The 14,335-nt window shown below is 42.5% G+C and overlaps 1 protein-coding gene across 6 annotated transcripts in view; it reads left to right on the top strand.

Moving 5' to 3' along the window:
* MALRD1 (MAM and LDL receptor class A domain containing 1) overlaps positions 1-14,335 on the top strand; it is a 752,096-nt gene that overhangs the window by 354,938 nt on the left and 382,823 nt on the right. For all 6 annotated transcript variants that reach the window (XM_077154409.1, XM_077154433.1, XM_077154399.1 and 3 more), the window contains exon 27: positions 4,860-5,151. In XM_077154409.1, coding sequence (XP_077010524.1) covers positions 4,860-5,151 — 292 coding nt within the window. The remainder of the gene's footprint in view (positions 1-4,859; positions 5,152-14,335) is intronic.

Raw genomic sequence — 14,335 nt, 5'->3', positions numbered from 1 at the left:
AAAATTCCTCTCCAACTGTTCACCTGTAAAACTTAGAACAAGATATTTGCTTCCAATATACAAAGGAGGTGCAGTCATAGGTTAAATGTTCCCATTTCCATAGGGAGAATTTGGAAGGAAAACAGGGGTCAAAGTCCCCAAACAGTTCTGAAATCCTTCATGTCAAGTTTCATTAGATTTTAAGATCTGAGAGTCATCTACAGAAAGATGTTTTAACTTCAGAGTTTGAGAGAGAGGAGTCCCTCCCTGCTAGGAGCTTGTGTAGCAGCCCTGCTCCCTCCAAACCTGGGGTGAGGGATCCAACATTTCCAGGCCTTGGGGAGATCTTGACTCCACCCTGTTCAAGCATCAGGGTGGCACCCAGACTCTTTGCCATATCTTGAGCACAGGATCTACCTCTCAGAAGTGGGGTAATAGTCAAACTCTCCCCAATCCTGGGGGAATGTGCTCTAACCTCTCTGAGGCCTGGAGCAGCAGCATTCTTCCTGAACAATGGAGTGGCCAAGCTCCCCTCAATCCCTCAGGCATCTGAGAGCCTTGGGGTGGTAACATTCTTCATAAACAATGGGGAGAAAGGCCCATCCTTTGCAAACTGTGGGGCAGACTCACCCCTTCTGGTGTGTGGGTGGGTCCACTCTCCTGGCCCAAGGTTTCTTGGCTCCAGACCTTGGCTTCCATGGTTCAGCCTTTGAAATTATTTTTCCTACAATCTGTCCTTTTAGTCCAGACTGGCAGTGGCTCCATTCATATAGATCTTGCAAAAACGTGTGGGTTTAGCATGCAGCACACAGGGGTCCCAACTGCCAGACAATAGGACTTTCTGCAAATCCTTTCTGGATAATTCTATTTCCCATCCTGGCTTGTTCTGAAATGGCTGTTCTAGTCCCATGTTTGGTTGAAGCCTCACATGGGACATTGTCCTCGGGGGAACTCATTTGCCAAAATCTCAGAATTTTTCAAGCTATCAATTTTGGTTTCTTCATATACAGGAGTTCATTTCTCAGTTTATCCCTTTCCTCTTGCATTTTATTGTAAGCTGCAAAGAGAAGTCAGGCAGTAGCTGCCACATTTAACTTGGAAATCTCTTTAGCTAAATATTCTAGCTTGTGACTTTCAAATTCTCTCTTCCATCTGACATCAGGATTTTTGCCAAATCCTCTGCCACTTTAAAACAAAGGCCACCCTCCTTCCAGTTGCCAGTGAATATTCATAATTTCTGTTTAAGTCCATTTTTGAAAACAGTGTTACTGTCCATATTTCTACCACCATTCTATTCAAAACAATCTAATCCTTTTCTATTAAATTCTTCACAATTCTTCTTATATTGATTTATAAGCCATTCCATTATTCTTAGCCTTTGTCTATTGCAGCACTCCACTTCTCGATTCCAGCTAAGGCAGCCAGAATGCAATATACCAGCTATGGGTTCACTTTTTCACTGGGATAGTGTGCTGGTTTGAAATGATGTATGTGCCCTAGAAAAACCATGTTTTAATCCTAATCCCTTTTGTAAAGGCAGCCATTTCTTCTAATTTTGTAAAGGCAGCCGTTTCTTCTAATCCCTATTCAGTATTGTATGTTTGAAACTGTAATTAGATCATCTCCCTGGAGATCTGATTTGATCGAGAGTGGTTGTTAAGGTCGATTAGTAGAGGTGTGTCTCCACCCATTTGGGTGGATTTTGATTAGTTTCTGAAGTCCTATAAAAGAGGAGACATTTTGGAGAATGAGAGATTCAGAGAGAGCAGATCAGAACGACATAGCCACGAGAAGCAGAGTCCACCAACCAGCGACCTCTGGAGATGAAGAAGGAAAACACCTCCCAGGGAGCTTCATGAAACAGGAAGCCGGGAGAAGAAGCTAGCAGATGATACCATGCTCGCCATGTACCTTTCCAGATGAGAGAGGAACCCTGACCATGTTCACCATGTCCCCTTCCAAATGAGAGAGAGAAACTTTTCCTTCTCACTTGAGAGAGAAACCCTGGACTTCATCGGTCTTCTTGAACCAAGGTGTCTTTTCCTGGATGCCTGAGATTGGACATTTCTATAAACTTGTTTTAATTGGGACATTTTATTGGCCTTAGAACTGTTGACTCGCAACTGATTTAATTTCCCCTTTTTAAAAGCCATTCCATTTCTGGTCTATTGCATTCCAGCAGCTAGCAAACTAGAACAGATAGGTTCCAAATTTATAGTTATAAGACCATGAAAATGTCCAAATTGAGGCATGAAGAGGAAGATACCCTCTTGGAGGAAAGGCTTCTGGCGTCCAGGTTACCTCTGTCACATAGGAAGGCACGTGGTGATGTCTGCTAGTAGATCTCTCTAATCTCTGGGCATTTCTCTCAGCTTCACTGAGCTCTCTCAAAGGTGGTTCTGCCTTTTATCTTCTCATAAAGGACCCCATCAAGGGGATTGCGACCCACTTAGAATGGGCTGGGTCAGTAAGATGAAGCCACAGTCTTTCGAGGAAGTTATTGTGAGTGTATAATACTTTTCACAGTTTACAAATGACGTCAACATTTTATACATTCTGGGATAATTCTAAATGAATGATATTCTTTTACAGTAAATAGCTTAAATCATTTTTCAATAAGATGATTTATATGTGCAAAACATGTATGTAAATTCTTCAAAGACAAATGAATCTGACATACATGGTTTTAGCTTTTTTAGAAAAGTTTATCTAAAGTCAGCTATATCTGAATTGAGCAGAAAGTCCCTTAAAATGGAAATGCACTATATTCCCTTTATATTGTCTTAAAACAACATTTTTCCTCTTCAATAATTCATCCAAGTGAGAAGTTCATAATGAAAAGAAAATGTAACAACATTACAGACTAAAATGAAACTTTAATGTAACTGGTAAAATTTGAGTTTTAAACCAATATATGATCTGCTTTTAGTGTCTTCCAAATTACTTGATTCTTTCTCAAGAATAAAGTCAAAACATGCAAGAGCCTTCTATATGTCAAGGTTATACTTATAAATCTATCTCTGTATATCAATAGGTGATACTAGGAAGATTGCAAAGTAGTTCTAATAATAGAAAACCAATGAAATATTAAGCCTGAAATATATAAAATTTTGGTCTAATATCTAGGCTTTTCTGTTTAGATACTCCCTCTCAAAATGTTCAAGATTTTTTGATACAGTGGAAATGAAATATTTCATCCATCTCTATTTCCCTGGGGCCTAGGAGTACAGTCCGCTGTCCCCTCTTTTAAACATTTGTGGGAGAATAATGACGTATGCATAGAAAAAATGTCAAAAAATTAAGGATGGGTGGTGTGTTTTATAAATATTTATGATATAGATTGAATACAAAGAGATGAGGAAACGTCATGCTGGGAGTGGGGAGGCCGCTCCTGTAAACACGTTTATCTGGTGCGCAGGTGACCTCCCAACTTTCAAGCTTGCCTCTGCCACAGGACCTTATGGGGACCTTCGGTCAGTGACAGCCACATTGGGACGCTTTCCCTTTGGGGGCTGGATGGGTGGGAGGGGCAAGACTGGTGGGTGAGGAGAGCTCAGACTCGGAGCCAGCCTGAATGCCCAGTCAAAATGTCTCTGTAGAAGAACCTGCGCTCAGCAGAGCTTTGCTCACACATTTCCCTGCGCTGGCGCGCCCTCCTCATCTCAGCTCTCCATGAGTGCAGGTGCTTCTCTGCCTGTCTGCTGCCCACTGGTGAAGATGGCTTCAAGGAGATGGGAGTGGTCACTGCCAGTAGAACGTCCCCTTTTCTCAGCTGCACAGAGTGGGGTCCTGCTGCGAGGGTCCCAGCCAGGGACTCTCTCTAGGACTCATGCCCGACTCTTGGGGCAGGACGCACATGGGGAAGGTCTGCAGTAGAGAAGCTCTCAGGGCCTCAGAAGCGTAGCTGAAGTTGCAGCAGCTGGGAAATTGGGTGAGGGCAGGCGGCCTGGTGTCCGGTTGGCAGTTGGTGCCCTCAGAAATAATGTGTCACATTCATCCCTTATTAAAGGCACTCTTTTTCTTAAAGCACTGCCGCTTTTCATTTTCTAGGGTTTAGCGTACATGGTGGGTACTGTTCAAAAATGCTTTTCTCCTATGTGAAAATTGTCCACCATTGATGCTTTCCTTCATTCACACAAAAGAACAAAAAAAGAGACGGAGCTTCAAAGGGCTGTGTGTTCCTTGCATACCTGAACTGTGCAGCTCTTTCCTGGAAGTCTGAGCAGAATTTCCCGGGCTGGGTAGTGAGAGCTAACAATCTGCCAAACTCCAACTTTGAAACACTGAAATGTTAATCACTGAAAATACTTTTATTAATCCCTGCTGGGTTACAAACTCCCAAGGCCACGGTGCTGCAGCCCATTCTAGTGTTTCAGGTAGCATTTGGGTAATGCTGTTCTGGCCATTTGGCCATCTGCCCAGCGCCGGCCTTCAGCAGAACCGAAAATGTGGGTCCGGTCCGAGGATGCAGTGGATTGAGTGAGAGGTGACTCCGCTGTTTTGAAGAAACTTATTTTAGTTTCATGACAGTGCAAATGATGTCCTTTAGCCCCAGCTATTTCCTAATCTTTAAAAATCTTTTCAAATGATCATCGCTATTTAATATTCCTCCCCTTTGACATGGACATTAAGTGTTTATGTAGGAATCCCATTGTTAAAAGTCAAGAAGGAGAGGAAACCCTGGACACGTTTTCCACTCAGGTGCTGCTTGAGTCTCCCTGCAACCGCGGCAGCAAGGGCGGATTTCACCCGGGGTACACGTGTGCTCACAGGTGACAGAGCGCAGGCGCCTCGCTCTCCTTCTGGGATGTTCCCATTGCGGGGAGGGCAGCGTGGAATTCCGCTGGCTCATCCTGAGCGCTGTCCTCCCCTTGCCGCAGATCCTGTTCCATTACCACGTGTACGGCCGCGGCGTCGGAGCCCTGGTCTTGACGCAGGTCTCTGTCTCCAACCACACGAAGCTCCTGCTCAACCTCACCGGGGAGCACGGCAACTTCTGGCAGAGGAGGGAGCTGGCGCTGCAGGGGGAGGAGGACTTCCACCTGCAGTTTGAGGGCCGAGTTGGGAGGGGCCACCAGGGCGACATTGCCCTTGACGACGTGGTGCTCACGAGGGACTGCCTGTCGCCCCCCGACGCCAGCGACGCGCAGCCCGCGGCGCCTCTCCCGGCAGGTACCTTTCCATGCTTGCTGGGTCTCGGGCGTTTCTAGGGTGGAGGGTGGGAAGGAAGGACGGAAATAGCAAAGGAATCAGGTGGACACCAAAGTGATCCATTGCTTTCAGGAAGGGAGAATAAAACCTTTTCGAATCGAAGAAAATAGAGTCAAGTCTTTACAAATCTAAAATTGTCTTCCAAACGTCCTCAAGCGTCCATACATTTCCTTGCCCCTGAATTCTCTGCCGGCTTCCTCTAAAATAATTAATGTAAGAGAAGACTTTGTTTACAGTCTGATGCAGAAATCAGTCCTAAACACATATGTATTCATACAACAAAATATAAGAAAGTCATTTAATTTTAATCAGACTTTATCGGGCCTATGCTATTTGCCTTGTTTTTTTTTTTTAGGCCAGTGAACATCCAGATTTGGATGACCGAGCTTATTTACTGAAATAGTTTCGATGATGAAATATGTCCCTAGACCCTTTGAGCCTCAAATGTCCTTTGATAATTTGTCTGAAGAATTATACTAACCTCTTGGGCTGGCAGTTGTCCAACTGTACATGCAGGCGGCCACTGTGAGAAGTGGGATGGCAAGAACCATTTTCCAGCCACATAAAATGTGGGAGGTGTGAGATGAAACCACAGGAAACATACAGTATATTCGGCAAAGGGCCAAATCTGTTCACTGATAATATCACAGATATTAATATGCATGCCACGAGTTTAGCAGTAGAAATACATTTGGCATCTAAGGGGCCTCACTATAATTAATGTGCACAGAAGTGCTTGATTACACTTGAATTGACGTGGGGAGCTTTGTCTTTTTCCTTTACTTCCCTGTTTATTTCAGAGTGAGGATTTTAATTTGGTTAAGAGGAAATGTCTAGATAAATGTTTTCCAGTTGATAGTTAGTTGCACGGACTCTTTGCCTGACCCATTTCTAATGCTGGATGGAATAGTGTAGAGAAAAGGAAACAAACATTTCAAGCATGCGTTCAGGGATGCTGATTCTGAGACAGATCCACTTCCCTGGGCAAGCTCTGCCCCCCTTTCTGTGGGGAATGTTTAGGTAATGGAAGATAATTTTATAACACCAGACAGTGAGGGAGCCCAAGTTGAAGTCGAACCACTGCTAACTTTAATGAGCGCTCAGTAGGTAGCATGCAAGGCAAATAAAACGGAACCGACAATGTCAGCACACGTATCTCGTTAGGGAGGTAAGATGCTGGACCGGTGGGATGTTGAGGAGCATCTCCTTTCCCGATGGAGAGTTAACAAGCATCTACAAAGTGCTGCACGTTCTATGTTAATTATCAAGTAAAGGGCACACAATCAAGCTCTAGATGTGCCCTTATGACATTGGAGTTGCTGCATTAGAATTTTTGATGAATAGAAAATTAGAGACTCTCTCTCTGTAGGAACCTTTTCATACTGGAAAGTGGTGGGATAAGAAAAGTTCCCCAGCTGACACCTCTAGTAGGTAGGATGTGATTGAGTGCCGGGAGAGCTGCACAGCTACCACGGGGATGCTGAGATCAGGTGGCGCCCAGCTGCTGCACCTCCACTGCTGTGTTCACAGGTGCCTGGGGTTGGCGCTCGAGTGCATGGGGCTCATAGAGGGAAAACCTGTCCATTTGCAGGTGGGCTGCCATGTCTGAACACGGGGGGCATAGGCTCATGGACATGGCAGGAGAGAGGGCAGAGAGGGCTGGGCAGGTGCCAAGGGGTCGTGGAGTTACATGGCCAATGCGGACCCCTTGTGTTGCTGAGTTCTGTGAGATACTTTGACAAACGAAAGATGGAGTTTAAATAGGGGACACATTGGATATTAATTTACCTCTTATACCAAATGATCATACATTGAAAGTATATTTAATGTTCTTAGAAAACAATAAGTAAAATAAGAAAGAATTAATACAAAAAGAGCCAAAAAGCAGATACAGTATATTATATGCGTTCTTATAAAATATGACAACTGGGTAGGAAGGGCTGAGGTGAAAAGGAACGCCTGCAATATGTATGGAGAGTGCTGTGCTAACTCAGGTGTCATGATTTGGAATTTCCATGGCTGCCTCAGCTCTGAAGCTAAGGCTCAAGGAAAATAAACACATATGGAGTCGCCTTCCTATACACCACCTGTTGCACCTTTGACTGGGGTTCCAGGGACTGAAAGTACATCCCCTTGTCTTGGTAAAGGTGCAATGCTAACTCGCTTTGCACCTGTGAACTGTGAGATGCTTGGGACAACCTGCCTGCCTTGTGAGTCTAGAGGACTCTCTGGGTTCCCTGCATTGAAGGGAAGGCTGTTTGGTCGTTGGCGAAGGGGTGCTTGGAGTGTGAGGATGCTGAACAAATGAGAAGGCAAACTGCTTCCATTGGTCTTTATGGAAGTTGGAGTGAATGAGAGAAGGAGCATTGAGGACATCTGATAGAAATGGACTGCAAGTCACTGAGGCAAACCGCACATGCAGATTTCAAAGTTTCTAGTAGTCATATTAAAAAAGGAAAAATAAGTAATGAAGTTAAGTTTAATAGCCTCTTTTCTTTGACCTGACATCTCCAAATATCAGCATAGAGGGAGATAATGTTTTCTTTTCCTGCTAAGTCCTTTACACCCAGTGTATGTAATGTACACAGTATATTTCAATTTGCACTCCCCACATTTCAATCCTCTATACCCACAGGGACCAGAGGTTACCTGCTGACAGCACACAGTGGAAACACTGTGAGCCCCTCTGGTTCTCTCCTTTCAGTTCGGTTCCATCAGTCAGTGTACACTTTGTGAATTCCCAAGAATTGCCGTTGCATTCTATCAAACTAGAAATATCAAATCGTATCCCAAGGCACAGACCCCGTGTTCTCTTGGGCCAGCAGTGTTATCTCATTCCTCCCAGAAGAGCTCAGAATTGCACAAGTTCTCTGAGCATCAGTTTCCACATCTGTGAAATGGAGGGCACATCACCCACTTTCTCTGTTCTTAGGCTTCTAAGAATTAAAAAAGGTAATTGCCTATATAATTTGCCTCATCTAATGCCTGGCATATGGCAGACATTTATTCAATAAAATGATCCCACTTTGCATTATCATCTTTGCCATTATCCCTCAGATGGTGTAGACATTTGAGGGCTTACTAGCCTTCATTATTTGCATTTTCTCAAGAACGTGTTTCTGCAGTTTGTTCTGGCAAAATAATTTTTCTTGAGATCATAAGTTGATAATTATTTCTACATTACACTATAATCCTTCTATCTTTGCATTTATTGAAAACCTCTCTCATAGAATCTCACTGATGTCTCAAGTATAAAGCGCTTGTGGGGGACTTTGAAATATTTGATGATTCTTAATTTCTCATGACTGCATAAACACTTAATCGTCTTGGAACCTTCATGGATTGAAAAAGGGCAAAGGGCATTAGGTGCCGCAAGCAGTGGCACCATGCATTCAGCTTTTGGAAATGACTCTAGTCCGCACAGATTTCCATCTATGTTCCTGGGTAAAGGCTGGCAGCTCCATCAAGGACAGCTCAAAACAGAAAAGACAAGAGTAGGAAGGAATTGGGCTGGATCAACTCTAGAATCAGCAATTCCAATTTGTCAAAATAGACCTAGGGCTTTATTAGCAAAAGTAGTATCGAATTATTATTGAGTCCCTAGAAGTGTTGTTAAGTGCTTATTTGGCTAGTAAATGATGAAGTATAAAAATAATTGTTGGATGAATTTTAATAGGAAAAAGATGACCGTGGTGCCTCTTCTGTTGGTCAATACATACATTCTGCCACTATCATATCCTCAGTATTTAATAAACTCCCAATCTGAGGAGGGCAAGGAGCAAATCCTACTTTTTTAATCCCCACAGGTACTTTCAAATAGGCGTTATAAAATAAATTTGTTTGGGGATGTAACATAGTAATCAAGTTTTGCTCTAAAATCCGTATGAGAGGCCATGAGTGTTAAGTGGACCAGCTCTTCTCTTCCCCGAAGCATTGGGCAGCAGTTTGAAAGGCTGCTGCCCGCTGGTGAGGATGCTGGTGACACACTCAGAGTCCAGGGCCAGGGCTGACCCAGAAGTGCAGTGGGAGGTGCATGGGTTCCGAGGCATAAGGCCCTGGACTTGATCTGCAATCTGCTCAATACCTGCATGATGTCACCTAACCTGTTTCACCTCTCTTCAGTTCTTATCTTTCTTGTCTTCAAAACAGGACCCCTGAAATCTACCTTGGAGTGATTGGGAAATAACTGCAATAATATTATATAGCTTGTCTTGAAGAATACCTGGCATGTAGTAGGTGTTCAATAAGTGTTCCTTTCCTATTTTCTGGCCCCCCCTCCCCTGCCAGAAGCCTCGCTGAACAGAATTTGAAGTGCCTTAGAATTGTGTTATGCGTTCAGTGCTCTCCTTCCTTCTGTCTCCTTCACTCCTCAAAGCAAGAGCTCTAATGCCTTTACCCTTCTTCTCTCCAAGCCCCGAATGCCTCACTGCAGTGGTTTCTTCTCTTCTCCATCACAGGGAATGGAAGGAGAACAGTCACGATGAAGGGTGAGAGGTAGGATTGACGGGACACCTGCTGATGGGTGAGGAGACCAGGAAGAGATTACAGTAGCGTAAATTGTCAGTCTGTGTCCTTGAAAGGTAGCACCAGGACTCCTAGATGATGATGGCTTGGGTGGGTGGGTAGGTGTAGGTGAGCAAGAGAACAGGTGTTCATTTCCAAATACACAGGGGTACTCCACAGAATGTTCTCCTAGTAAATGTTTTACCCATGGGATATGGTTTGGTTTCTAATACTTCATAGAATGTGTCACCCTTTACCATCTTGGGTGGCCAATATTTATACTGGAATCTGTATATTCACAGCACCCCAAAATTACCAGAGTTTATTCCTTTTTTTTTGGAAAAACTCAATTGGTAGGCAAAAGTATTTTGAAAAATTCATGGAGTGGAAAGACAGAGGACTTCAGCATGGACCGTGCAGTAGACTGGGCAATATAATGACCTCAAACACACTGTAGACTTACTTCATTGGGTCTCTTCTGAATATGCCCTGTGGGCATCCCTCATTGCTGTTGTCTAGTGTTAAACCAGGAATCCCCCTAGAAGTTGAGAAAGGGTTGACAAAAGTGTGGAGAGGAAGCAAAGTAAATGAGAAAAGTTAAAATGGAAGAGAAGATAATTTTAACAAAGGAGGTCTGGCTTTGATGAAATAGATGAAAAAATAGTTGAAGAGTTCTTGAAAGCTCTCACTAAGGAATTCACTACCACATTTGTTCATATAGACATGTAATCTTGTCTAAAGAAGAGAGTTATAAAACTCAAGAGGGCTGCACTTGTGGTTCAGTGGTAGAAAGCTCACCTTCCACACGGGAGGCCTGGGTTCAGTTCTTGGGCCATGCACCCAATAAAAAGAGCGAAAGATTCAGGAGACCTGCTAATCAATCCAAAGGGTACCACTAGCTTTCAAGAACTTATTGCCCTCACAGATGCAATAATAAGCATATGTATGAGATGAACTCATTTACAGGTATTTTTCTGTGTTTAATTTGAATTTCAACAACTTAGTTGGGATTTATGAGTAATTGTGTGATGCATTATAACAATTTCCAGTTAAATAATGAGAAGTTGGCTCTAGGATATAGCAATTTAAAGCAGAGGATCTGATTTTCAAGATCCTAAAATTAACTAAAATTAGCTGGGAGGAGACTATACTGAGTTAAAGTTTTCAATGGGATATGATAGTAGATATATTTGGCCGGCATGTGGAAGTTATGATACTTCAGATTTGGTTGGCCAGGGATAGCCTGTGTATTGGTTTGGTAAAGCTGCTATAATATAATACACCAGAAATGGTTTGGATTTTAAAAAGGGAAGTTATTCAGTTACAAGTTTATATTCTAAGGCTACAGAAATGTCCAAACTAAGGCATCCAGGGAACAATACCTTGGCTCAAGAAAGGCCAACAGGTCCAGAACACATAGGAAGGCATGTGGCTGGCATCTGCTGGGGCCTTTGACTTCTTGTTTCAAAGAGCTTACCCTGGGCATTTTCTTTCTTCATCTCTGAATGTCTCTGCCTGTGTCAGCTCTAAAACTTTTCCCAAAATGATTCCCTATTAAAGACTCTAGAAAGCAACCCCACCTTGAATGGATGGAGACACATTGCCATGGAAACTACCTAATCAAAAGGTCCCATGCACAATTGAATAGGTCTTATTTCTATGGAAACAACTTTAATAAAAACGATACCACCCAACAATACTGAATGAGAAATAAAGAATATGGTTTTTCTGGGGTACACAACAGTTTTAAATTGGCACAGCCTGTGCCTTTGAAGTCCTTTAACCTCTGTCATGTGTGTGTTGTGTTCAAGCATGCATTTGTGCTATCCATACCTATCAAAAAAGGACCTGCCTTCTGTTCATGGATATAATAATGAATGTTTGTTTTGGTTTGCTAAAGCTGTTGGAATGCAATATACCAGAAATGGATCAGCTTTTATTAAAGGGATTTATTAAGTTATAAGTTTACTGTTCTAAGGCCTAAAATTGTCTTAATTAAGCCATCCAGAGAAAGATTCTTTGACTCCAAAGATAGCCCGATGGCATGTGGCTGGCATCTGCTGGTCTTTACTCCCGGTTCCATTGCTTCAAGCTTCTGATTCCAGTGGCTTCCTCTCTAAGCATCTCTGGGCCTTCACTTAGCTCCTCTGAAACACAACTCTGGGTTTCATCTCTTAGCTTAGCACCTCCCAGGGCCAGAGATTTCCTCTGTTCAGGTTTTCTTTTTTGTTTTTATAAGCTCTAGTTACGAATGACAACCTAAACGTGGATATCTTATGCCCTATATTATATGCTATGATGCCAGTCCTTTGCCTTCTAAGGCTGTGCTGTTAAAAGGTAACTCTTTTCAGTCACCACAATATCAATGAAGGCCATGGACCACCTAAACTTTACCACTAAGGGCCAAGGACCATCTGAACTTTATGACTGAGGACTAAGGACCACCTGAACTTTACCACTGAGGGTGGAGGAATACATGTATCTTTCATCTAATGGCACCAGATCATCACTGCTTCCACATCCAGTCAGTCCACAGAAAGAATAGAGGTAAACAGATTATGAAAAGTTAGCCCACCTAAAAATTATCTTAGCAAAGATCCTCCCAGGTACAGGAATCCTCCCAGACCCAGGGATCTTCCCTGCCCAGGAATCCTCCCAGGCATAGCTTCTGAGGCAGGGTCCCTGGATGTGTATCCATAAGAGCACCATTTGGCTGGAGAGGAATTGGGGTGCAGGGTGCTGTCTTGTGGGAGGAGATCCAAGCTGATGTGGGGAGGTTGGTTTGTGTCTGTTATATGGACCTTAGCTTCTACCCTGAGTTCAGTGCAGGGCCACTGCCCAATTTTGTAAGAGGCACCGGCATCTGGCTTCAACTTAGGATGACTCCAGCCATTGTGGGACCACCAGGGTATGAGCAGGACTAGCTGGGAGGCAATTGAAGCAATTTGGGCAAGAAATGATCATGGACCAGCTGTGGTGATGCAACGGAGAGTGTGAGGTGCTGAGCTCCTGACTTCATGTTGAAGGTTGAGCAAATCTGAAAGACTGAATGTCAGGGAAGAGGGAAGGAGAGGCATTGGGGAAGTTTGGGTCTGAGAAAGTCGAAGGATACGTTTGTCATCAGTGGAGATGAGAAAGGCTGGTGGAGGGTTTGTTTGAGGGGGAATTTCAGGAGTTTAGTTTTGGACCAAAGTTTGTGGAAGAAGATGGCATCATGTGAGAAGACCTGGGTAGGGGAAGTGGCTATCAGGCATGGCGTCCTTGGTGATCACCAGGAAGTTCTCAAAATGCCAGCTCCCAAGTCCGCCGACATCCAATTTCCATTATACTGGTATTTCTGGGGTTGGGCCTGAGCATCGGTGATTCTAAAATATACGCGGGTTCTGGTAAACTGGATGAGGGTAAAGGGGTGCAGTTGTGTCCTGTGAAGGTTTTGGGGATTGTGCAGAGTTTGGTTACAAATTGACTCAGTGGACATGGTGGGAAGCATTGGGAAGGAGCCCAGGTGTAAAGATGAGAGAATGAGACCAGGTCATGAGATTCACAGTGGAATTGACTAGTGCTGAGGTTCTTCTCCAGCTTGATTGTACAAATGCTGAAATGGTCTATTTTTTATTAGCTGATATACCAATTCTTAAGATCATCTCATTTTTTATAAAATGATTGGAAAAACATTATTATTGCATAATTCTCAAATGTTACACTTTGTATTCAAAATAACATTTCTCAGCATTCTCAATTTGGTTCTTACAAAGAAAATTTTGTAATCTTAAAATGACTCTTTCAATTAAATTTTTAAATAATATGTGTGTTTATGTGTTTCTGATAAACTTGACTGTTACTAAAGTATTACATTATAATCAAAGTAAGAAATTACAGCATTATTTGGCATTATTTTGGTCTTCAATTTGAAATTAATCCATTTTTCTGTGTGAGCCCAAACATATATTCTGGTTTAATAACAACCAGAAAAAGGTCATAGGATAAGCTATTTTGTATGCTTGAGTATAAGAGAAATAAAACAGATTAAATTTCTCTTGGAAGAAAAAAATAATTGAAATGAAATTACATATATTTCATGTTCCATTGACCTGAATGTGTTGGAAAATTTCAGCTTTACTTGAAATGCCAATTGGCTGTACTCTATTTATGTAATAGTGGTGGGGTATGAAGTTTAAAATACTTTAATTTTCAACCACATCATGTTCCAACAAAATGTCCTTTCTACAATCTAGGGTTTTTCCGCATGAGCCATTTCTTTCATTTGTTGGGGAGAATATGGGAAATTAGGACACTCAAGTGATATTATTTTAACTGATTCTTGGTCTTTACAACCCATTGCTACACTGACTGCTTTAACAGACATAATTTAATAGACAAATTTAAAAATAAAATTATCTAATAAAAATGTCATCTTAAAATTTCAAAATTGTTGACATAAACTTTTGAGTTAAAATATACACATCCTGCCTATACATTTTGATAGGTCTAAAGATTTAAATAAAGGAAAAAGATTTAAAATTTTTAGATCCAGTTTTCTTGTTCATTGTTTCTTCTTCTATCTGTGACTTTTTCTGAGATTATTTTCCTCCGTTCTGACATATACTTGCTAGAAGTTCCTTTAGTGCTGATCTCTTGGTAG

Source organism: Tamandua tetradactyla, chromosome 1 (assembly GCF_023851605.1).
Source record: "Tamandua tetradactyla isolate mTamTet1 chromosome 1, mTamTet1.pri, whole genome shotgun sequence".
Taxonomy (NCBI): Eukaryota; Metazoa; Chordata; class Mammalia; order Pilosa; family Myrmecophagidae; genus Tamandua; species Tamandua tetradactyla.
Note: the sequence above shows the minus strand (reverse complement) of the source record. Positions and strands in the feature narration are given on the sequence as shown.